The sequence below is a fragment of the Cryptomeria japonica genome, chromosome 1 (assembly GCF_030272615.1).
Source record: "Cryptomeria japonica chromosome 1, Sugi_1.0, whole genome shotgun sequence".
In the NCBI taxonomy this organism is placed as follows: Eukaryota; Viridiplantae; Streptophyta; class Pinopsida; order Cupressales; family Cupressaceae; genus Cryptomeria; species Cryptomeria japonica.
In genome coordinates this window covers 141,767,226-141,793,464 of record NC_081405.1, presented here as the reverse complement: position 1 = coordinate 141,793,464, position 26,239 = coordinate 141,767,226, and the positions used below count along the sequence as shown (strand labels likewise).

At 39.6% G+C, this 26,239-nt stretch overlaps 1 protein-coding gene across 3 annotated transcripts in view; it reads right to left on the bottom strand.

Annotated features, from left to right (window-relative positions):
* The window catches only part of LOC131027633 (uncharacterized), a 249,415-nt gene that overhangs the window by 206,041 nt on the left and 17,135 nt on the right, over window positions 1-26,239 (bottom strand). For all 3 annotated transcript variants that reach the window (XM_057957708.2, XM_057957702.2, XM_057957713.2), the window contains one exon: window positions 26,120-26,187. In XM_057957708.2, the coding sequence (XP_057813691.1) occupies window positions 26,120-26,187 (68 nt within the window). The remainder of the gene's footprint in view (window positions 1-26,119; window positions 26,188-26,239) is intronic.

The window sequence follows — 26,239 nt, the reverse complement described above, 5'->3', positions numbered from 1 at the left end:
CTTCAGACCTCTTCCTTTGCTTGCATGCTGGAGACTATCAAGTTCCGCTTGTGTGAGGTCGTCGCGACGCATCAGCTTGAGAAGTTTATCTTTTAAATCTGGGGATATTTTTTGCCCCTTGTCCACTTTCTTTCCTTGCACCCCCGGAATACCAAAAACTCTTGTAAATTTTGTCGAAGTGAAGGACATTATAATCTGTTGGTGCTCGTAGTCAAATACGGACTGCCGCCTGTGTGGGTCATAGGCACCAATCATGGCCCGCAGCACCACCTCAAAGTCCTTAATGCAAAAAATGGGCATCTGGATGGCCCGCTGTACCTATGCAAGTCGTAGTTGTGTCTTCATAGGGTCATCATGCGGGGTCTCGTTCCACCATTTCCTACAATTTATTCCAGTCAAACCCTCGAAGGTAATGGTGTCCATCATCACATCATTCTTTGCTGCCGTCTGCTGCTGCACTTTGGGTTGCACCTTTTTCCCTTTACTTTTGTTGTTGTCAACCATGCCAACCCTGACCTTCACACCCGAAGACAAAATCCGAACAGCTTTCTTATTCCCAGAGGTTGACGGCACTGTAGCACGTAACTGCCGTAACTGCTTTTGCCAATTTTTTCCACCGCTGGCATCCATTAAATAATTTTGCCTTTGTCTTTTGTGCCCTCTTTAATAAAAAAAAATAGGGTTAGAATAACAAGCTTCTGCACATGCCTATTTTCCTCATGGGACCTTTCCTCCAACTGCTACCCCTCAAAAAACAAAAAATCTTTGTTTTAATTGCTTCTGCAAGGGTATAATATAAATCCCACTATGGTGGGAGCACGAGCTCCACCGTACAATGAGCACGTGGCTCCACCGCACGGTGAGCACGCAGCTTCGTCGTACAGTGCATTTTACCATACGGTGCACTTTTCATCTTTTTTATTTTTTTATTTTTTATTTTTTTTGCCTCCGTACGGTTGGTTATCGTACATTTTTTTTATTATTATTATTATTATTTCGGAAGGATTCGGGGTCGATCGATCGCCTCTGCTCGTGATACAATTTTAATTTCGACCCATTGGTGTTGCCTGCAACCTCCTGTCCATCCAGTGTCCACAACTTCATTGCCTCGTTCTCTGCCACCTCGCAGACTTTATATGGTCCTAACCATTGTACCTTGAATTTACCTGGTTTAATCTCATTACGCCCATTATATTTCAATACCAGTTGTCCTGGAGAAAAACCTCATTCGTTTCAAGTGCTTGTTGTGCCACAGCTTCCTCCTTTGTTGGGCTACCTCCGTAGCCCACTGGGCCATCATTCTTTTCTCATCCAGCTTGTTCAAGACATACAATCTTTCCCTCAGGCTCTCCATGTCCCCCAGTTTGTTCTCGATTGCAATGCGAAGGCTTGGTACCATGAATTCCGCTAGCACAACAGCTTCCTGCCCATACATGAGTTAGAATGGAGTCTAGCCGGTGGTCACCTTGTAGGTTGTGCGGTAGGCCCACAAGACCGAAGGTAATTTTTCTTCCCAGTCTTCTCCCTCGATGCCGCAAGACTTGTAAATTACACCCACGAGAATCTTGTTGGTAGCCTCGACCTGCCCATTGGCTCGCGGGTAATAGGGGTTGGACAATGAATGAAAAATTTTAAATTCAATAGTGAGGATTTTAATAACGTGGCTCACAAAATGTCCACCTCTATCGTTGGTCAACTACATAGGGATACCATACCGTGTAATGATTTGCTCATAAATGAATCTTGTACTTACGGCCAAGTTGTCAAGCAGGGCCCGTGCTTCAACCCACTTGGTTAAACATTCTATGGCTACCACCATGTAGCGACAACCCTGACGCGGCTGGCCTTGAGTGGCCCAATAAAATCCAACCCCTAGCGCTCGAATAGTTCCTGAGCATGCGAATGGTTGAGGGGCATGAAATCCCTTCTGAGCGGCTTCCCCGCTCTCTGACACGTATCACAACCTACTACCCATTCTCTAGCATCATTATACAATGTGGGCCACCCCAGGCCTGCTAGCAACACCTTTCTTGCCATAGTGTCTAGTCCCATATGGCCTCCCGCAGGCCCCGCATGTGCCTCCTTCAGAACGCTTGGCACCTCTTCCTCCATCACACACCGATGTAGCACCTAGTTGGGTCCCATTTTATACAACAATCCATTAATCAACTGAAACGTGCGACTTCTCAACACGAGTTTTCTTCGCTCTCCCGGTGGCATACCTTGGGGGAATACAGAGGTGGAAAGATATTCCCTGATGGCAGTATACTATGGGGGTAGTATTGCGATCTTGAATAGGTGAGCATCTGGAAAGTCGTCATTCACCCCCTCTGGCGGCTCTCCGGACCTAATCTGAGACAACTGGTCAGCAATGACATGGCTCTTGCCTGGCCATACAATTATTGTGAACGTGAACTCCTGAAGTAGCAGTAGCCACCTGCTTATCCTGCCTTGGATGATGGGTTTGTTTTCCAGGTACATCAAAGCCTGCTGGTCCACATAGAAAGTGAAGGGTGTCCCCAGCAAGTAGTGTTGAAATTTTTCTACGGCATAGACCATTCTGAGGGCTTCCCTCTCGGTGGTACTGTAGTTCTTCTCGGCTTTCAACTTCAACCGACTGGCAAAGTAGATGGGATGATCCAACCCATGTCCCCCGTCTTGCGCCAGTGTAGCCCCAATGGCATAGTTCGAGGCATCCACGTGTACGTGGAATTCTCGGTCCCAGTTTGGATAGGCCAGAATGGGTGCTGCCACTAGTCTCCTCTTGAGTTCCTCGAATGCTTCCCCTTGTGCCGATTCCCATATGTACGGTTTGCCCTTCCTTGTTAGTTTGTCTAGTGGGAAAGAAAGTTGGGCAAAGTTCTTAATCAACTTCCAGTAGTATCCATTGTGTCCCAAGGACTTGACTCCCGTCACATCAATGGGCGACTCCATTTCTACAATTACCCGTACCTTATCCAGGTCAGTTTTCAGTACAGCTTTACAAACGATATGGCCCAGCAACTTCCCTTGTGGTACCATGAATCTGCATTTCCGTGGATTCAAGGCGAGCCTGGCCCTTCAGCATCTCTCCATGCACTCTCTTAGCGCTACCAAGTGAGTGTCTTCACTACTGAAAATTGACCAGTCATCCAAAAAGGCTTTAAAATTTACCACAGACATCTTATCGAAGATGTGAAGTATTCTCTGGAAGGTCGCGGGAGCATTGCACAACCCAAACGGCATCCGGTTGTACGCATAGACTCCATCCTCCACCACAAAGGTGGTCTTCAACTTGTCCTTAGCTATCGAAATCTGGTTGTATCCCGAAAAGTTGTCCAGAAATGAGTACATTTCATGGCCAGCCACCTCCTCGAGGATGCTGTCTATGAAAGGTATAGGAAACAGGTCCTTAATGGTGACTACGTTGAGGCACCGAAAATCCACGCAAATGCGGATCTGGTTGGCCTCCTTCTTGAGTGAAATCACAATCGGTGAGACCCACTTACTTGTCTCCACCCGAAATATGATGTCGGCCTCCAGCATCCGTTCAATCTCTTCGTTCACTTTGGCAGCATAGTTCTTATTCATTCAGTACGGCCTCTTCCGTACCGATTGGGCTCCCGAGACCAATCATATTCGGTGGATGCACAATTCTGGCAAGGACCCCTTCAAATCCTTGTAGGACCAGGCGAATACGTCCTTGTACTACATGAAGATTTTGAATGTTGCAGCCTTCAACACCGGGCTCCAATCATCGCCTACCCAGATATTTTGGGGGTTGGCAGTGTCTCCTATGTTTGTCTCTTTCACGGTGGGGTCTTCGTACCGCATTGGTCTATCCTTTGAAAATTCGTACGCCAAAACATCATTTACTTTGGCGTCTCCCTCCTTATACTCCGTGTACTCTAGCGGGAACTCCTCGCCTGGTTCGTCCTCAATCTGTAGCATGCGACAAGCAGGGTGAAACACTTCATAGTCTTCCATTTGCCAGTGGAAGAGTCCATTCAATGAGAAGTGTCATCTTCTGAGCATTCGCCGAGTTCAAGCACTCCTTCGTCGTTTGGTTCCCTCTCGTCTTTACCTTCTTAGGAGTCCCATTCCCATCTGTATGAATCCTCTGAATCTGCGTCAAATGACACAAGTTCCTCGCCGACAACCTGGGTCCTGAGATCAATGGTGTACTTCCGCCCCCCTTTCTCCATGGAAAGGGCGTTCTTCTTCCAGTCGTGGTTCACCTTTGCTGTAACCAGCCACCCTCTCCCTAAGATGGCGTCATACCCCTTCTTCTTGAGTGGGATTACCACAAAATCTAGTAGGAAGGGTTGTGTGTCGATGGCCACCGGTTGGGCCATCAGGGTGCCGAGTGGCTTGATGTTGTGCTGGTCTGCACCTACCAAGTTGAATGTGGGTGGCCATAGTGTTGGCTTCCCGAGCTTCTTCCACGTATCCTCCAACAGCACATTCACCCCCGAACCTCCGTCCACGATGGTATCTTTGAGGATAGCCCCGAGAATTCCCATCTCTACTACCGCAGGATGCCGACCACTATTAAGGCCAATAACATTGGGTCAGTCGAGGGCCTGACCGGAACTTCCGCCTGTGTCGCACCCGAAGGTGCCTGCGCAGCGGTTTGTATGGAACTAAAAAAGGGGATCCTCAGCTGTGGCATTCTGTCTAGAAGGTCCTTCACCCTTATTGGCACCTCCATCTGCAGTACTTGCCCAATTATGTTATTTTCGGCTTCAGTACGAGATGATGTACTCGCCACCTCTTTGTTCCGTCGTTCAACCATCATCTCACACTCAATGTTGACTTTTGCCTCCCGTAATCTCTCCTCCATACAGGGTTCAGGATAAGTGGCCTTTTTGGTCTGAGCATGAGTGATTGCCAGTACTTCTTTCTCACCAGTCTTCTCAATGTTGAGGAGGTTAACCCCTGGCTTGGGGCAATTTGTCTCATCGTGGCCTACAAGACCACACCATCTACACAAGTGCTGGGGTGCCTCCTCTTTCTAGCAATCCCGCACAAAGTGTCCCCACTAGTTGCATGCCCGACACTGAATCATCGGTCGTCCCTTGGCATCATACTGCATTCGACTCCAATTATTGATATTATTATTGTTGCCTCTTCCTCCCCTTCGGTTACCTCTGTAACCGCCAGATGATGTTGTGGTGTTGGCTTAAGGCTGCGATGTGCTTGTTGTCGCTGACAGCTACTCTTGGGTGAAGAGCACTTGGTTCTCGCATGTCTTCATGTTTTAGGGACATTCTTTGGTAGAGTGTCCCAACACTTGGCAAATATCGCAGAAGGCCTGCCTTTTTTGGACAAGAGCCTTTTGTGTGACCTTCCTCCTTACATTCTCCGCACCATACTTCCTCATTTTTGTTGGTACTTCCCTTCATGCTCTTGAATTCCTTCATCATTCGATGCATATCCTTTTGAAGGGCTTGCACCTTTTTACTCCACCCCTCGTTGCTGCTACTTCCGTCGGAGGAGTCCTCTCCAGAGGATCTGTCTTTCTTTTTCCTAGATATCTTCCCTTCACTCTCCAGGTCCATTGCCCAGTTATAGGCATCGTCATAGGATGTGGGGGGTACAATTTTCATTTTCCTTCTGAGTGATGATTTTAAGCCCTCCACAAACCACCTTTTCTTCAACCCATGGTCGGGCTGGTTATCCATTCTTCCCAACAATTCCTTGAGACGTCGGCTATATGCTCGGATGGTCTCACTTTTCCCTTGCTTGGTGCTCAAGATTTCTGCTACAATTTCATTATCATCTCTGAGGAGTCGAAACTCCTTTTCGAAGGCTTTGTGCAATTCATCCCAAGTTGTTAGTTGGGTTTTGTCAGCGTCCGAGTACCAATCGATGGCTACTCCTCGTAGGGTGGCAAGGAATTGCACCACCCATTCCGTCCTATCGACCACGCCATTGGCCGACCAAATTGTTTCACATGTACGGCAATGCCGTACGGGATCTTCTTTCCCATCTCTGGTGAACTTCAGCAATTTTTGTCGATTCGCCATTACGTTTCTTGGCGGCGGCCTAGTCTGCCCTCCGGAACTCGAATTTGACCCTCCAGGAACTCCTCCTCCAGACACTGGTCCTCTCGAAGGTACTCCGCCGAGATTTGGTCCGTTGGGTCCCAAAGTTGCTCTGACTACCAGGGTGTGATGAGCCTACCCCGAACAGATTGCTTCTACTACATGACCTTGTGTCCTCCCGACACCTTTGGTCGCACCGGTATCCTCGGCCTCTCTGTTCTCGGTCTTTGTCTCGTCTTCACTCCTGGTCTCGGCACCTCTGTATGGCGTGTACGGCTCTACCGTACTCCCGTCACCGATCTCCTCCAATGTTAGGGAAAGGTCCCCCAACCGTTTCCTGGTAGTTTTTATTACTGTGGAAACTTGGCCCTCGCCAGAGCCATTGCTGCCATTTCCGCCGCTTCCTTCCTCGGCAATCCTCTTGAATCTTCTTCTTTGTTCTACTTATTGCTCGAGAATTAATGCTCGTTGAGCGGCTTTAGAGTCCCCTATGTATTCCTTCTTATTTTTGTCCTTATTTAGCAAATTGGGCATTAATTCTAAATTCTCCTTATGCAATAGAACAAGACATCATATCGAAAAGAACACTTTTATTAATTCATCCCTGTTATACAATGTATGTCACTACAGTCGGGGTGTTCTTTGTTTTATTCTCCTTCGCCCGTACACATTCAAGGATTATTCACCCCTCGATCGGTTTCATTGCACTCCTCCTCTTGGCGCTCGTGAAACTACCATAGGATTTGTTGGTGTCGATTCTCCCGATAGGTCTCTTCCCTGTGGTTTTGGAGAGCCAAAAACGCCTGTGCCAGAAGGTTGGACAAATTGCTCATCAACTGATTTACCGTCGGGCTTACACCAAGCGCACTCCACACAGCATCCTCTGGAACATCCTCGGTGGTGGCTTCCCTTCGTACGTGTGTTTCAATCGCCACCTGGAGGATGCAGGAGAAATCTTTCGTGAGTGCTAGTTCTCCCTCAAACAGTTCTTCAAGTTCTTCGTCCGAGTTACTACTCGTCCCTTCGGCCAATGGTTGTCCCATTATCCGTGTGCCATGTAGTATATTCCCGTGCTCCGGATAAATTTCGGCAACGACGCCAGATGTTTACCCTCTCGGTGAACAGTTTAGAACATACAGATAGAATACTCAATGCAAAGCAATAATGCCATAGATACCATATAAGAGCAAGCAAATATAAGACATACTATTCCATTCATAATCATGTGTGCCCATACAAGTGACCTTCCATGGTATATAAAGGTACCGAGGGGATGCGAGGGGCAACTGTCGCACCCGTAACTACCATCCCTCGGTTACCATACTAACAAAGACAAGTACTACTTAATTCACTACGGTTTTATTCTCGTACAATATTACCGCTAACAAGGCCATGTTTCTTCCTTACGTTTGAAATAGATTTTATTTCTCCTTTAATAAAAAATTCAAAACTACATGATTTTGTTTAAATTGAAATGCTTTCAAAAAGAAGAAAAGTTAAGTTTCTTTTATAGAGTCCTTTTCATAATGGTTTTATTTTAAAGGAAAGTATCTTAACTTTTTTGATATTTCTAAATTTCTTTCTCTGTTGTGGCAAGTAAAATGATTTGACAAGAGAAAAATCTTGGGAGTATAAAAAGGAGTATTATTAAATTTTAATTTATTTTGAAATTTAATAAATTTTAAATTGTTTTATTTAAATGAATTTACAATTAAATGCAAATTTACTTTAAGAATTGTGAATTAATAATTTATAAAATATTTTTTTGTGTTACACATTTAAATAAATTAAATGTTTTAATTATTATTCTTTTAAATGTGTAGGTGGGGCAAGTGTTGAACTGGAGTTTACTCGAGCACAAAAGGGAGAGTTGCCAAGATTGGAGGACTTAATATGTAGTCGAACTAGAGTCAAACGAAAGGAAAGCTCAATGTTAAAATCAGAAAGTTTCTGTTATAAGGACAAGTCTACATCATCAACTGGAGCAAATCTTGAGTTGCGAAGGAGGATATTCTTTTTTCTAGAGTACTTGCATGCACAAATTGGGGGTTGATATGATGTTTCCAAATTGGGGAAACTGTTATAAATTGGAGATGAAAGCTCATTGTAAAGGGTTAGACACCCAGAAATTAGACTTTTTCAGAATTAAAAGCTTAGGATTTAGAAATAATTTAGGAGTTGGGAAACTTATGGAAGTTGGATGAAGGTCATTCCAGATCTTTTTCATTGCATTTCATGTTAAGGTAGCTGGAAACAATTTGATGCAAACAAAAATCAGGCATTCTGTAATGTCCCTACTTGTTAGAGATCATTATCCTGCAAAACAGATTGTTAGAATACAACATATAAATATATAAATAAACCATTTTTAAATTTGCTATCTATTTTTAATAGTTAATTAACATAATCATAATTTTTATCTAATAAAAAGGATACGGATGCCATATGGCGATATATTCTTAGGCTGCCCTGAAGCTCGCCTTCTTGGAACCCATCTTGGTTCCAAGCCCTCTAGGAAGTCGAAGGTGAACTTCGACTCCTGTCTTGGATGTAATTTCTTACATCCAAGCCATCCAGGAACCAAGGTTTTAATTTGATTCCTGTCTTGAGTGTAATTTCTTACACCCAAGCCATCCAAGAAATCGAAGGTTAATTCGATTCCTGTCTTGGATGTAATTTCTTACACCCAAGCCATCCAAGGCAAACCATAAGTCAATTCCTTGCCTTGGGTGATGTTCCTCATCACCCAAGTCCATTAGAGGGGACCGGCCAGATCCGACTCTTCTTGGATGAACATGTCAACCAAGCCATTCATATATGCATATAGATCATCAGTATATATATATATATAATGCCAACCAGGGATTCGCATATCCCTCCTTTAGGCATTAGGGAGCTTCCCACCCCCCCTATGGCCTTCATTATTTAATCCTATTTATATTGTATTTGCCAATTTATTATTATTTCCATTTCGTATTTCACATTATTAATATATATTCTTAACAATGTATTTGTTAACATATGTTTTAAATATACCTAACTATCAACATATTGTTATTAATCTCCTTAATTAAATCTATATTAACATGTTCATTCCCTAACATGTTAATCTGTATCTTGTATTCATTAAATAAGTAAATAACATTACACGCTAATTACCTACATTCCTTGTTATTAACACATTACTTATATTCATTAATTAAATACTGCAAATTGTCATAGCTTACTAACCCTATATTCTATTTACATATATTAACATATTAATAACCTTACGTGAAAAGCATACCACACATACCTGTTCGTACGCAGCCACTCTCTCTTCTTCCTTTCCCACCCGCTTGCTACCCCTTCCTTTTCCTTTCCCCTGTATTTATTAGTCTCCCGTGAGGGGTTATACCCCTTCACGGTGCCCTTCCGTATGGAGGGGTGCGGTGGTGATCAGGCTGTGATCACCGTCGCACCTCTTGTGCGGAGGTGATCGGGTGTGGGGGGAATTAAATATGTAATTGTTTATTATTTGTTTTGTTTATTATGTATTATTTTATTATTATTTTTTTTTTTTTTATTATTTTTTTTTTAATTTTTATTTATTACAAAGATCTATTTAAATAATTCTCTTTTGTCCTATTAAATATCTGATTGATATTTACTATATGTTTAAATATATTTTATTAGTTTAATCATTAATTTATTTATTTAATTAATCTATAAATATATTTATGCAAATACTTTTACATTATGTGATACCTTTAGGGGTTATCACAGTCCCTCCGTCTCAATTTTGCTTGTCCTCAAGCATCTTAAGATCTTCCTCTTTTTCCCAAGTGGCATCCTCATGGGGAAGATTCTTCCATTTAATCAAGTGTTCAGTAATGGTCCAGTTCCTTAGTGCCTTCTTCCGTGTATCCAGAATGACCTCAGGGTACAAGGTGAGTTTCCCTTCATCTCTAAGGGTGGTAGTTCACTCTACGGAATCAAGTGTTGTCCGAGAACCTTTTTGAGGCGGGACACGTGGAACACATTATGTATTTTACTGTCTTTTGGAAGTTCTATTTCATAAGCTACTTCCCCAATCCTTCGAGATACTTTATAGGGTCCGTAGAATCGGGGTTTTAATTTTTCAGCCCCATTCTTCTTGAGGGAAGATTGCTTGTATGGTTGTAGTCTTAAAAACACCAGATCTCCAACCTCAAACGTCTTTTTTGTACGCTTTCTGTCTGCATAGATCTTTTGTTGATTTTGGGCTTGTTGTAGATTCTCTTTCAAGGTCTTCATGATATCCTTACTCTGTTGAACAAAATCTTGTGCTCTTGGTACTTTACTTTCCTGGTTTATTAGTTCTCCAAAGCTTGTGGCCTCATAGCCGTACAAGGCTTGGAAGGGGCTCATCCTGATTGACATGTGGTGTGTCGTGTTGTAACAATGTTCTCCTAGGTGTAACCATGTTACCCATGCCGCTTGTTGCCCTGTAACATAATTCCTTAGGTAGCCTTCTATCCACTTGTTTACTATTTCGGTTTGCCCGTCTGTTTGGGGATGGTAACTAGTACTAGGGGTCAAGACTGTTCCTGCCATTTTGAAGAGTTCCTGCCAGAATTGGCTAATAAACTTGCTATCTCTGTCACTGACAATATTCAGAGGGAGTCCATGGAGTCTGAAAATTTCCCTAAAGAACAAATCGGCTATTTGATAGGCTTTGTATTCAGTGGAGACTGCCAGGAAATGGGCATACTTCATGAGTCTGTCTACCACCACAAAAATGTTGTCTTTCCCTTGTGTTTTTGGTAACCCTGTTATGAAGTCCATCGAAATGCTCTCCCACTTTTGATTGGGAATAGATAATGGTTGAAGCAATCCAACTGGGTAAGTGAGTTCGATTTTATTTCTTTGACAAGTTAGACACTCTTGTACGTATGTCTGGACATCTCTTTTTTGGTCTTTCCATGCATACTTTTCTCTTATGTGTTTATAGGTTTTATAGTATCCTTGATGACCTGCCAGGGGATTATCATGGAATTCTTTTAGGAGCTTGTGCTTGAATTTGGTTTGAGGGGTCAAGTATACCCTTCCTTTGTACAAGATGAGGCCTCCCCTAACTTTAAAGTCTTCATTGGGAAGGTTTCCCTCCAAGATTTCCTTGGTTTGCGGATCTTGGTTATATTCCTTTAGGATTTCCTCCTTCCAGTCCTTCGAGAGGCTGGTAAGGGCATTGTGGTGTGCCCTTCGGGATAATGCATCTGCTGCCATGTTATTCACCCCTTTAACATATTCTATATCAAAGTCATAGGCTTGTATTTTGCTCACCCATTTTTGTTGCCTGTCATTTAGGTCCCTTTGGCTCAAGAAGAAGCGTAGACTGTTATGATCGGTTTTCACACCAAACTTCCCACAGACGAGGTATTGGCGAAATTTGGCCAAGGCATGCATTATGGCTAGCATTTCTTTATCATAGATGGAATAGAGTCTTTCTGCTTGGGTAAGTTTGCGGCTCTCAAAGGCTATGGAGTGTTTCTTTTGCATGAGGACTGCCCCAATTCCCTCCCCCGATGCATCACATTGCAATTCAAAAGGTATAGAGAAGTCTGGAATGGCTAATACTGGGCACGAGCTCATGGTTATTTTCAATTGTTCAAAGGCTTGTTGGGCTTGGTCATTCCATGTGAAAGCTCCTTTCTTGCTTAGGTCGGTGAGGGGTGCTGCTATTTTGGGAAATCCTTTTACAAAACGTCTATAGTAGCTGCATAGTCCCACAAACCCTCTTAGTTGTGTTAATGTTCTAGGGGTAGGCCATTCCTTGATGGCCTTAATTTTTTCCTCATCCACGCTTACTCCTGCCTCATTAATTTTGTGTCCTAGGTAGATGATTTCCCTCATCCCAAACTCGCATTTGGAGGCTTTAGCATATAAGGATTCAGATTCAAGGATATTCAATACCTCCTCAATGTGCAGGAGATGTTCTTCCCAAGTCTTGCTGTAAATGAGTATATCATCGAAGAATATTAGAAGGGATTTCCGTAATTGTTGCCTGAATGTATGATTCATGCATGACTGAAAGGTGGTCGGGGCGTTAGTGAGGCCGAATGGTAGAACCAAAAACTCGAAATGTCCATAGTGACATCTGAATGCTGTTTTGGGTACATCCCCCTCTCTCATCCTAATCTGATGATATCCCGACCTCAGATCGATTTTAGAGAAGTATTTTGCTCTGTGGAGTTCATCCATTAGTTCATCGATTCTTGGGATAGGGTATCTGTTCTTTATAGTCTTTTTATTCAGGGCTCGGTAATCTACGCACATTCTCATCGTCCCATCTTTCTTCTTGACCAATACTATTGATGAAGCGAACGGGCTGCTGCTTGGCTGGATGTGTCCCATTTCTAATAATTCTTTTATGATTTTTTCAATTTCCTCTTTGAATTTGTGGGGGTGGCGGTAAGGAGTGGTAATGACCGGTTTTGCTCCTTCTTCTAGCTCAATGGAATGTTCAAATCCCCTTTTTGGGGGTAACCCAAGAGGAATGTCTTCGAAGACTTTTTTGTGTCTTTCAAGGATGGATTGTATATCATTTTGAATGATTTGGCTTCCGGTTGTAGATCTATCCAAGACCATACATTGGGCGACCCACTCTCCTTGATCATGTCTAAGGATTTTCTCCATTTTATTGCATGATACTATCTTTAGAGAGCGGTCAGGAATCCCCTTTAATGTTATCTCTCTCCCGATTGGGACTATCCATGGTAAATCGTCCCAACGAGTTTATCCATGGCATTCCCAAAATGATGTCATTCTCTAGGTTCACCACAAAGAAGTTCCTTGTAATGGTATGTCCTCCAAGGATGACTTCCAATTGAGGTATAATTTTGGTGCATTTGTCTATGACTCCGTTGCCCATGATTACTTCGAACCCTTCAAACTCTTGCGTTTTCAACCTTCTTTTTGCTGCTAAGTGTTTACTAATGAAGTCATGTGAGGCTCCTGTGTCAACTAATGCGATTACTTTCTGTCCTTTGATAGTTCCTTTGAGTTTGAAGCATCTATTCTCACTCCCTTGGGTGATGACAGCCAAGGTACTTGATTCATTGTTCTTAAATCTGACCCTTTTATAAGGTCTTTCCTCGTCTCGTATTTCTTCGGTGTTATTTATTTGTCCCTATTTACATTCATGGCCTCTCCCCCATGGAGTTTTACATTTGAAACATAACCCTTTCTCCTTGAGTTCCTCCTTCTCCTTACATTGGTGATTCACACTCCAAGGTTTCTTGCAAAAGCGGCAGGGCCTCTCCCGACGGTCCTTCTGGAATCCCTCATTTCTATGTGGTGTTTTGGCTGAGGTACTCTTGGGAGCACTAAGTTCGACCATCCTAGTTTTTTTAATGGCCTCCCCTAAATTTTGTGGTTCCAGGGGTTTTACAAAATTTCTAATAGTGTCTTTCAAGCCATCTAAAAACATGTAGGTAAGCCTTCTCTGAGATAGGTCAGGGACCATTACTGACAAATTTTGGAATTGGTCTATATAGTCTTCAATGCTTCCTAATTGCTTAAGGTGTGTTTATTCTTGGAAGTACCATTCAGAGTCTTTTTGGTCGAACCGGCTGATGAGCTTTTGGGTAAATTCATTGTAGGTGGAGACATTTTTGTGTCCTAGGGTAATGAGACCGTTGTGCCACCAATTATGGGCTGCTCCTGTTAAATGTCGTATGGCAAATTTTATAGCATCTCCTTCGGTCATGGGACTGTATGAGAGGTATGTGTCTAGTTTTTGTATCCAAGCTTGGGCGATGTCTTTACCTGACCCATCAAAGCATGGTAAGGACATTTTGTTGATTTTAGCTTTGAGGTCATTACCCATAGGCTTCCTTCTTCTACCCTCGTAAGCCTTGGATTCGCAGAAGTCTCTGAAGGAAACTACTCTTTGAACTTCCGGCTCTAATCTGGCATAAATTTGGGCAATCTCCTCTACCCCAAGTGTGGTTGGTTCCTCTTCCTCTCCCGCACGTTCCTCTCTAGGTAGAAATTCGGGAATTGTTTGTCTAGAACTTTGAGGAGATCGTTCCTTATCGGCGTGATTAGAGTGTGTCTCTCTCCTAGGGTTTGTCATATCTTTGTTGTTGCTATTTGTACTTTGGATGATTAATTGGCTCATCCTTTCGAATTTCTCATTGGTTTGTTCCATTAAGGCCTGAAGCCGTTTGGCTAATTGATCGGCCATTGCTTTTGCACCTTTCTTCCTCTGATATGTGATCATCAACTAAGAATCCCTCCCACAGGTTGGCAGGATTATGCTCTGATACCACTGTAATGTCCCTACTAGTTAGAGATCATTATCCTGCAAAACAAATTGTTAGAATACAACATATAAATATATAAATAAACCATTTATAAATTTGCAATCTATTTTTAATAGTTAATTAACATAATCATAATTTTTATCTAATAAAAAGGATATGGACGCAATATGGCGATATATTCTTAGGCTGCCCTGAAGCTCGCCTTCTTGGAACCCATCTTGGTTCCAAGCCCTCCAGGAAGTCGAAGGTGAACTTCGACTCCTGTCTTGGATGTAATTTCTTACATCCAAGCCATCCAGGAACCAAGGTTTTAATTTGATTCCTGTCTTGAGTGTAATTTCTTACACCCAAGCCATCCAGGAAATCGAAGGTTAATTCGATTCCTGTCTTGGATGTAATTTCTTACATCCAAGCCATCCAGGAACCAAGGTTTTAATTTGATTCCTGTCTTGAGTGTAATTTCTTACACCCAAGCCATCCAAGGCAGACCATAAGTCAATTCCTTGCCTTGGGTGATGTTCCTCATCACCCAAGTCCATTAGAGGGGAACGGCCAGATCCAACTCTTCTTGGATGAACATGTCAACCAAGCCATTCATATATGCATATAGATCATCAGTATATATATATATATATAATGCCAACCAGGGATTCGCGTATCCCTCCTTTAGGCATCAGGGAGTTTCCCCCCCCCCTATGGCCTTCATTATTTAATCCTATTTATATTGTATTTGCCAATTTATTATTATTTCCATTTCGTATTTCACATTATTAATATATATTCTTAACAATGTATTTGTTAACATATGTTTTAAATATACCTAACTATCAACATATTGTTATTAATCTCCTTAATTAAATCTATATTAACATGTTCATTCCCTAACGTGTTAATCTGTATCTTGTATTCATTAAATAAGTAAATAACATTACACGCTAATTACCTACATTCCTTGTTATTAACACATTACTTATATTCATTAATTAAATACTGCAAATTGTCATAGCTTACTAACCCTATATTCTATTTACATATATTAACATATCAATAACCTTACGTGAAAAGCATACCACACATACCTGTTCGTACGCAGCCACTCTCTCTTCTTCCTTTCCCACCCGCTTGCTACCCCTTCCTTTTCCTTTCCCCTGTATTTATTAGTCTCCCGTGAGGGGTTATACCCCTCACGGTGCCCTTCCGTATGGAGGGGTGCGGTGGTGATCACAGCTTAGGCTGTGATCACCGTCGCACCTCTTGTGCGGAGGTGATCGAGTGTGGGGGGAATTAAATATGTAATTGTTTATTATTTGTTTTGTTTATTATGTATTATTTTATTATTATTTTTATTTTTTTTATTATTTTTTTTTTAATTTTTATTTATTACAAAGATCTATTTAAATAATTCTCTTTTGTCCTATTAAATATCTGATTGATATTTACTATATGTTTAAATATATTTTATTAGTTTAATCATTAATTTATTTATTTAATTAATCTATAAATATATTTATGCAAATACTTTTACATTATGTGATACCTTTAGGGGTTATCACACATTCAGTGTGACAAATCTGCTGAATAACTATCCTCATTCGAAGAGGAATATATGATTTTTAATTCGATTTCCTATTTCTTTTAATTGTTTCCCATCATATGATGTATGTTTAATATTCATTTATCTGATTTAACTTCCTGAATCTGGAGAGAGTTGTGTTTGCATGGCTTCAATCTGCGCATGTTTATGGTGATTGATGTTAATGCTAATATGGTTTAATATTTCCTTCAGTCGAATCTAGCTTCGTTAATATGTTAAATTGATAATTTGCATGTTAATGTATGAATGTTCCAATGTCCTCCAGATTTAGTTGGTATTATTGGATTGAATGTATGTTGAATGTTTATCATCTTCTTGCATTCAATTTCCCCTTTTTCTCTTTCTTTCTCGCCGATTAGTTTAGTTTTAGTTTAGTTTTCGAACTTATGCAGATAAATCAGAAAATTCCGAATCAGCAAGCCCCTTAACAAGTACAGCTACGTCAACCACTGAGTTACCCAACACCGTCGTGACCTGACTACAGAGACCCTTGGAGTTGTCAGTCTTTCAAGATTGATCACTTTTCAGGAGAGGTGGTATGTTCATTCATGTTCTACCTGCCTGTTGGTGAGGGTGTCTACACACCCGTCAACAGGTAGCTCCTAGCAGCAGTTATTATTTCCTTCACACTAGTGATTTCTCCTCATATAGGCAGCAAACCAAGGAATGTTCTGTCAGAGTTTGTCCCCTTTTTTAAATGAGGCTTATATGATTTGATACCCCTCAATAAACCAAATAATCTTCTGCAGATCTGGGCTCCACTTACCAAATTATGTCTCCTTTTTGTATAACAAGTAGGATTCATATGGCTACAACAACTTGGAACCTTATGCAACAATTCAATATGAATTGGTGATTGTGTACTATATTTTAGGCTGGGCCATTGCATGGCCATATAAACTTAGATTGATGCAGTTGCATGTCAATTTTTAGCAATTGCATGTTAGTGATCAACATTTCCGATGTTTAGCAGTTGAATATCAATTTCAATGGTTGCATGTTAGTATTCAGTAGTTGCATGTCAGCACTCAAAGATTGCATGTCAATTTCGGCACTTGCATGTTGGAGTTTCCATAGTAATTCATCACTCAAAGATTTGCATCTAAGTATGACAGACCTATCATTTAATTTGATGCTAATTATATAAATCAGTATTTTCATTTCCAGTATACCTTGTGATTGTTGATATTTATGTCATTCAATATCTATATCATAATAACTCTTTGTAAAATTGGGTTTACAGCCAGTTAGAGGTTGCCCTTTATGTTGTAAGAAGATCCTAGACAGTTTACCACTGAATCCATTTTAAATTGCACATCATTATCTGTTGATTCAGCGTTGACCCAAGATGCACTTTATCCGTGCCAATTTGGCATTGACCAGTCCAATAGTAATATAACAATTTGGCAATTATTTACGAAAAACAATCAAAAAAGGTAATATTAACTTCACCTTAAACTGGTGAATCAGAGGAAATCTGCAACTAGTGACCTATCACCTTATTAAATGTATTTTACAAGATCATTGCCAAATCTCTTGCTCTCAAGCTAATACTACTACTTCTCTACGTAGTCCAACTTAAGAAAACTGGTTTTATTAAGTTATGATTCATCCTTGACATTATCTAGGAGGGTGTAATGGAAGAGAACCGATGGTATTGATCATATTTGATTATTTACCTTTGATTGTAAATTGGACGGCTTGCTGCCAGTAAGTTCTGAAATTAATTGCTTATTGGCCACATCCCAATGTCCATATGCTGTCACCTTGCCCTCATCAAGATCTTGGTGATCAGAAAGAGCTTGGGTTTGTATTGATTTTAAAAAATGGTGAAAATTGGATAGCATTCTTGCTAGGGACATTACAAAATGGTCTGACCTTGGGTCTGAGATGGCCCTCAATTTCGCCTAAGTTCAACCCAAGTACCCTAGGTGTCAAAATCAGGAAAAATCCAATACAAAAATCAAAAAAAGCAAAATATCCAGCATGAAAATATGCAAGCAATACGACAAGAAAGGAGAGCTTGAAGTAGGGCAAGAAAATTTTATAATCTGATGGCATTCAAAAGAAATTGCGGCAACACATTTCTATGGCAGCTGAAATGATTTTTTGTGACAATGATGATTGCCTAAGTGAAGTGGACAGAAAAGATGCCATTTTTATAGTGGTGAATTTCTAGTTTTCATTAGTGGTTTACAAATGATGAAAATGGATCCCAACACCATTGCTACCCCCCATGATACTTCCCATTACCTTATATTAATTACTATCCCTTATAATACTTCTCGTTCCCTTATACTAATTAATGTATAGTCTTATTGTTTGCAAATGACACTCAATTGGTTGGTTTCAATATGTTGTCATTGATGGCAACATGGCAACTTGTTCCGGCTTCATATTTTGGGTTAGTTGTGTACCGGCAGGCACTTCACAAACACTTCACCGGCACCGGCAGGTTGGATAGATTTCTTTGGTTGCCGGCAATGCAGACTGACATGGTTTAGAATCAGGTTATCGGTATTGGAGGCCGACATCTTTTGGATCCGCCATCAGCAATTGTTTTTGATATTCATGTATTTATGTTATCTAACCGACATGTACATTCATATTGTAATTATCTTTGTAAGCCGACATAAGGCATGATGAATTGTAAAGGGTATATAGGTCACTTGGTTAGATCATTTTGATATAGGGAGACCATAGGAAAGTGTGTCAGGTTATGGAATGTAAAGGAGATGTGAAACATATGCGAGAGATCATGTATGTGAGCATATTTATGTAAGGGGTATTCCGGTAAAGGGTTTAGGGTTTCAGACTAGAACAAACAGAGCTTAACCGGAACTATATTCAAGCATAGAAGATGCTATCTTTGCAGTTCAATCGTTTCTCCGGATTGTAGTCTGGATTTCTATGTAGTCAGTGAGGCTCCTTTTGTGATTGAGCAGTGTGCTCTAGGCTATAAGCCTTCTACAAGTGCAGGCCCCTATATTTTGTAATATCTCTTTATATGGCCAGTGGATTGATATTGTGGGTCACAAATCCCACCATGGTTTTTCCTCTTTGAGGTTTTCCACGTATAATTTTGTGTGTTATGATATTCATTTATGTGATTGGCTTATTGGTTGCTTTACTTCTTTCAATTCTATATGTACCGGTATACCGGTTGATGTATGCATGTTTTAATAAGGTTAAAATTAATCATTCCGATAGAACACTGATTCACCCCCCGCCCCCCTCTCTCAGTGTTCTTGGATTCCAACACTTATATGGTTCACCATTCAACTTTTATTATATTTCCATGTTTCGTTAGTAAGAAAATATATTTATATAATAATATTTAATATTCTATAAATATAATATAATATATATTTATATAACAAATTAATAGAAATTTATAAGTTTTTTTGCAATAATTTAGGAAGATATATATATATATATATTAACATATCCCTCTACCCAAGGGGGAAAAAAAGTGTTTTATCAACATACACAAACCCCAAACTCATACCTATTCTCATACCAAGACAAGCAACTTCGTAAGATAAAAAGCATGGGAACAAAAAGTCCCATTTATAGAGGATGGTCAATAGAACCAAGTAAAGAGAGGTAAACAAGATTAGAGCTTTACTCTGAATTAAGGTCATGAATTCATGCAATTGCATCCTCTTTGATTTCTATGAAAGGAGCAATACAAAGAAACTATGGAGAATAATGCGAGCTAAGAAGACCTAGTTCAACAATACTAAGATGACACAAGATTCTTCCTTCCAGTAACCATTGATATCCATGAAAGATAACCATAAGGATGTACAAAAAAATATTTGTCATGTACAATGTTGTAAGTCCACTACAATGGCAACAAGAATATGAAGAAGTAACCTAATATTCATTTGTGGTACAAAGGACACGTTATCGCATATGTTTAATCGTCCAAGCTATATATTGATGCTAACAACTTCTTGGCACCTCTTGTGGCTAAGATAGGATAAATCACAAAAGTGATCAAACTAGTGGCCTTAGAAGTCCCCTAGAGCAGTTGATGTCCAAAGTTAACATCTTTTTGAATTTCAAGGGCTAAATGCCTCTAATATGGATAACAAAGAGGAGGCAATGAATCTTCTTGAGCCTTCATACGAACATTAAGATCTCCCTTAGATATCATAAAGAACAAAGCACTTTAATGACAAAGTATTCTTCTACCTCCAAAACACAAACAAAGGCAAAGACAACATGTGTAATCCCCTCTATGGCATATGGTGATTTTTTCAACTCATAATTAGCAAGAACATACTATCAATTGGATAAGGTGATCCTTAAGACATGTGACCAAACATTAGTAAAGATAGTTCGACCAAAATACGGTGCTATTGACAATTTGCAAGAAGTGCCTAATACAAAGACCATCTTACTGTTGAGGGGTTGCAAGGAAGAGATAGAAGTGATCTAAGTATATTATTGGTATATACCTTATATGACAAGTTTCCCACTTTGTTAAGGTGAGGAGGGCATCCAAAGAGTACCTAAAATGAAAGAGAGTCTATTGAGATTTTGCAAAGTGTAGGAGCAAAACAGCCCTAGTATGCCAACAATGTTGAGGCTGAAGATACCCAAGAAGGCAGCCTATAGTAGGATCCATGAGATAAATTCAAATATTTCTAACATGTGGTGTTTCCATAGTGCATCAAAATATGTGATATGATTTTTCAAGATTTTGACATGCAATTTTAAGTCAACCTACATTCACCTATATTTTATGAGTAGTGGTTCATGACAACCCATCTCCCATAAGGAGCAACTGTCTACTTGGAACCTATGCTCCCCCAAGTTTTCGGGACAAGATGATAGGGATGACAAGACATGTTTCTAGTACAGGGATTGTTTTGGCCATTTTTTAGATGATGGCAGCGGACGACTTTTAAAAAATAAGGAAATTTTTAAAATATAAGGAAATTTCAAATAATCATATTTTAACATTTATAAAGAATTCATCATAGACATTATAGAATCTTTGTGAGCATGGGTAATTCTATAGGAATTATGATATTATTTATATATACATAAGAAAATGAGTTAATAAAGACATGCTTGACTTGTGTGTGATTTATTATTAAAGTTTTCCTGAAGCCTTCAAGACTACATGTTTTGTTATCAAACTCACTAACAAAGAGGAATGATTAAGTATAAAGATAATTGGTTATGTTCCAATATGACCTTAGATGGGATACTAATAGATGGCATTGTTCTATGAGTTGTTTTTGCAAATACATTTTTGCATTATGAAAATAAATGTCATATCCTGCCAACTATGACTTTAACTCGTATTCTGTAATTTCCCCATTTTGCGAGCATCAGAGTTTGTAAGAATTAGCCTATCATTTGACTCTCGTAGGCTAATAATTATTGATAGAGGGCCTTGTGTGGCAGTTACTTGGTGATTAGAGACATTACTCTTCAGCTGGATTCAGGTTTTGGCCTTTGCACAGGTTTTTTTGACTCAGATTGGCACACTTACTATTTATAGTAAGTTACTATTTTGGGAGAGTCAGGGTTCCTATTAATAGAAAGACACCTGAGCAGAGCTTATTGGCAGTGTCGACCTTGATTGGGCCTTTGCAGCTATTTCTAGACTCAGTTCCACATACTTACTATTTATAGTAAGTCACTATTCAGGGTTTCTATTTTTAGACAGGCATCCAATCACATGGAGAACAGGGAGAGTCGACTCCTGGCTCAGACGGTTTAGCAATCAGACAAGTACATCAAGAGATATTAAAGTTTAAGTGACTTAAGTGATTTATTTAATATTTTAATATTATTATAAAGTTCTAAAGTAACTTTATAATAATAAAGTCACTTTAATATAATAAAGTGCGTTAAGTGAATAATTTAATGTGGGAATAAATCTTTTATCCCACATTGGCCAGGAAGGTGTTTGAGCTCTCTTAAGGAAAGAATAAAAGGAAAGACAAGAGTTCATTCTCGGCATCCAGTTGATGAATAGTATTTTGATTGATTTTTATTGTGGAGCCTAGGGCTTTCGCAATTTTCTTCTTTGATCATAGGAAACGAAAACTTCCTATTGATAGTAATTTTGAAGGTGTGAAATAACACCTGAATTATTGCAGTTGTGGGAAAGAATACTTCAGTTCTTTCATTTGTGCAAATTGGTGAATTTTTCTACAAGGGTTTGAAGTTTATTTTTGGAGAACATTTATAATTGGTTGTGAATCGTCCTTCTTTGGCACATGGAGTTATATCATTCTTGTTGGGAGAGATTATCAACAAATTATTCAGGGTTTTAAGAGCAGATTGCAAGTTTGTTCTTGCTGCTACAGTGCGCGTGAACAGTGCGCGTGAACAGTGCCGCGCTACAGTATTTTGCTTGATTCCGATTGCAACTTTCATCTCCATCATTAAGCATCACTATTATCATGTTCCTCTTGCAACTATTAGTAGCTAGTATTGAAATATTAGGCATATAATTTTGCTGTTGTAAGTGATAACTTAGAATCAGATTTGGCATTGATGTAGTCTTTTTGTAAGCCAATTAGTCTTGGCAAATCCATAGCAGCATTGTACTTAGGAATGAATTCAATAAAGAAGATATATGTTGCATACCATTTGTTTGACGAAATGTCCTTTTAATAGCATATATGATCAGCATAATAGTTGCATGCCAGTTGTTTGTCGAAATGTCAGTTGGCTGTAGGTATGCATTCCATATCTAGTTTTCATGTATATGCATTAAAAATACCAAAAAGAACTGCACACGCATACTAGTTCATTGTAAGAGGTATTGTCAACATCATTGGTGAACTTCCTAAATTTCTTGGCAACTTTCAAAGTGTATCAAACAATCTGAAATACAAAAATCAGAATAGAGAAAGACAGCATACAAAGTGTTTGACAATATTCCTTGAGCCAAAATCAGTCAGTTTGGGCAAGGGATATTACATATTCAGTAGTATAATGACTATAACATGACAACTTTGTCTATGGTAGTCCTTGTATACTAAACAAGTTCAATTTATAAAACAAGATAATCCTTGATTGTGGCTTTGGTTGTTGTAATGTCCCCATTTTGCAAGCATCAGAGTTTGTAAGAATTAGCCTATCATTTGACCCTCATAGGCTAACAATTACTGATAGAGGGCCTCGTGTGGCAGTTACTTGGTGATTAGAGACATTACTCTTCAGTTGGATTCAGGTTTTGGCCTTTGCACAGGTTTTTTTTGACTCAAATTGGCACACTTACTATTTATAGTAAGTTACTATTTTGGGAGAGTCAGGGTTCCTATTAATAGAAAGACACCTAAGCAGAGCTTATTGGCAGTGTCGACCTTGATTGGGCCTTTGCAGCTATTTCTAGACTCAGTTCCACATACTTACTATTTATAGTAAGTCACTATTCAGGGTTTCTATTTTTAGACAGGCATCCAATCACATGGAGAATAGGGAGAGTCGACTCCTGGCTCAGACGGCTTAGCAATCAGACAAGTACATCAAGAGATATTAAAGTTTAAGTGACTTAAGTGATTTATTTAATATTTTAATATTATTCTAAAGTTCTAAAGTAACTTTATAATAATAAAGTCACTTTAATATAATAAAGTGCGTTAAGTGAATAATTTAATGTGGGAATAAATCTTTTATCCCACATTGGCCAGGAAGGTGTTTGAGCTCTCTTAAGGAAAGAATAAAAGGAAAGGCAAGAGTTCATTCTCGGCATCCAGTTGATGAATAGTATTTTGATTGATTTTTATTGTGGAGCCTAGGGCTTTCGCAATTTTCTTCTTTGATCATAGGAAACGAAAACTTCCTATTGATAGTAATTTTGAAGGTGTGAAATAACACCTGAATTATTGTAGTTGTGGGAAAGAATACTTCAGTTCTTTCATTTGTGCAAATTGGTGAAGTTTTCTACAAGGGTTTGAAGTTTATTGTTGAAGAACATTTATAGTTGGTTGTGAATCATCCTTATTTGGCAACAAATTATTCAAGGTTTTAAGAGCAGATTGCAAGTTTGTTCTTGCTGCTACAGTGCGCATGAACAGTGCGCGTGAACAGTGCGCATGAACAGTGCCGTGAACAGTGCGCTACAGTGCCGTGAACAGTGCACATGAACAGTGCGCTACAGTAGTTGGAGTTCTATAGAAGGGGATTTAGAGAGGTTGAACAGCTATATATATGTGACAAGGGATTTGCATATGAGGAGAATCAAACCAATATATCAAGGCAGCCATTGAAATACCAGGTTTTCTATCTATGGTCATTGTATTGGAAAATCATTACTTCATTGCATCATTTTCTATTATGATTATATCATGAAATATTTGGAGGTTGCATATGTTTAATGGAGATATAATTTGCATATTCCACATTCAACATTGATTAGCCATTTAGCTTTCATGCCAATTGTTTGCTTAAATGCCTAATGGCTGTAGGTGTACTTTCGGATGCATGACAAGTGTTTGTCTTAATGTCAACTAGCTGTACTAGTTAATTTCAGTCATTACATATGTGTGGAAAGGTCTAAAACAGCTAGTATATCATTTCTATAACAACTTTGCATTGTTAGAAGCTTTCCATAACTTCATTTGCAGCCTACAAACCCAAAGAAGACAAATAAAGAATTCACTACAGCGGCTTCAAACATTGTATGCCAAATGTTTGACAATATTCCTTGGTGTTCATATAAGCAAAACAGGGTCAGATTAGCCAAGGGATACTACAGTTGTGAAGATGTAGAGATTTGCAATAGAAGATATGTATTTTCAAATTTTGTAGATTTTGTGATCATGATTCATGATTGGTCTATTACTTGGCTAGACTTGTAGTCAACACCCCCAACAAGGTCGAGGGTCAGTGCCTCTCGTAGGGATCTAAGGGCAAAGCCCCTTGTGAGGTTTGAAGGTAGTGCCCCTAGTGCATTCCCTGTCGAAATATAGGGTGGGGTCAAGGGGCGGCTTGCTACCAAGTCCAAATTAGCACCTTCAAAACAATACAAGCCTTCATGGTGAATACCATTTTCATATTTTTGTAAATCCTAGATGGGTGTGTCATAAACCAAACAAGCATTGAAAGGTTGTAAACTTTTTTTTAAGGTAACTAAAATGTCCCTAGGTGTGTTAGGGGACCTGCAAAACTTTTGACACCTTAGGGACATTTCCTAAATTTTAACAAAAAAGGGGACAAGGGGAATGTTTCCTAGGCATCTCTAATACATCGCCTATAGGGGAGAGGGTAAAAAAGCAAGGTAAGTGTCCCCAAGGGCCACCGGTTGGAACTCATTTCAGTTAGGTGATGCTCACAAGGTTGAAGAACTAAGCCTTCCTAGGAGGTCATATTCATATACTACTCCAGCATACACATACCCCATTTACAAAACCTTCAACAAGGGTTTTGTCATATAAACCATTCATTTGGAGCTCCCTAGATCTTTCATTTCTATACAACTTACAAACTAACTAGCAAATGGAACTTGCCAACCTGCAACTAATGAATGAATATGCAATGGAAAAGTAAACAAATGCAGAAGTATCATTTCACATTCAATAAACACAATAGCTAGCAAACTAATCTCTTCCATTTGTCATGAATAATGTCCATCCCAATAAGAATTTAGCAGAAAATAACTATATGATCTTCAATTACAATTCAATCCAATTAATTGAAAAATTTCCAGCCAATTCAGTTTCCCTGACGAATTAATGATAGGTAAGATGATGTGCCATGTCCAGTTGTGAAAGACACTACCTAGTTGGTTATCTATGGCTTGTATCCCTTCAATGTCATGGTTCGATTTTCTCGTGCAGGCATTGGATTTGAGATGTTGGTGTGGACTTCATAATCATAGTGCCATTCACAGTTGCCATTGCGAAGTGATGAAAGTACACTCCAAGTCACATGTGGAATTTGCAATGGACTATGAACACAGTGTCATTTGCAGTTGACAAATAGAACTGTCCTGATTACAAAGTAGTGGTGATGTGTGCAAATCACCATAGAAGTTTTCACTGGACTTCAAATCCATCTTGAATGTATTCAGAACATATACACTTAGAGTGACCTTCTCTCTATTTATTCTATGTTTATCAGTTGCCGATTGTTAGGTGTTACTAATTATCAAGACTAAGGCTAGCATTTTAAATCAAAAACTTTAAAATCATAGAATGTGATCTCCATCAAAACTTCAGCTTAGAAATTTGTACCGCAAAGTTATGTCTTCAAGATTGCCGATAGGAGTTGCTACTAAATACAATCCACTACCTAAAGTTGCCTGCAACCACATTGAAATTAGTTATAAGCAAATACAAATAAATCACATCATG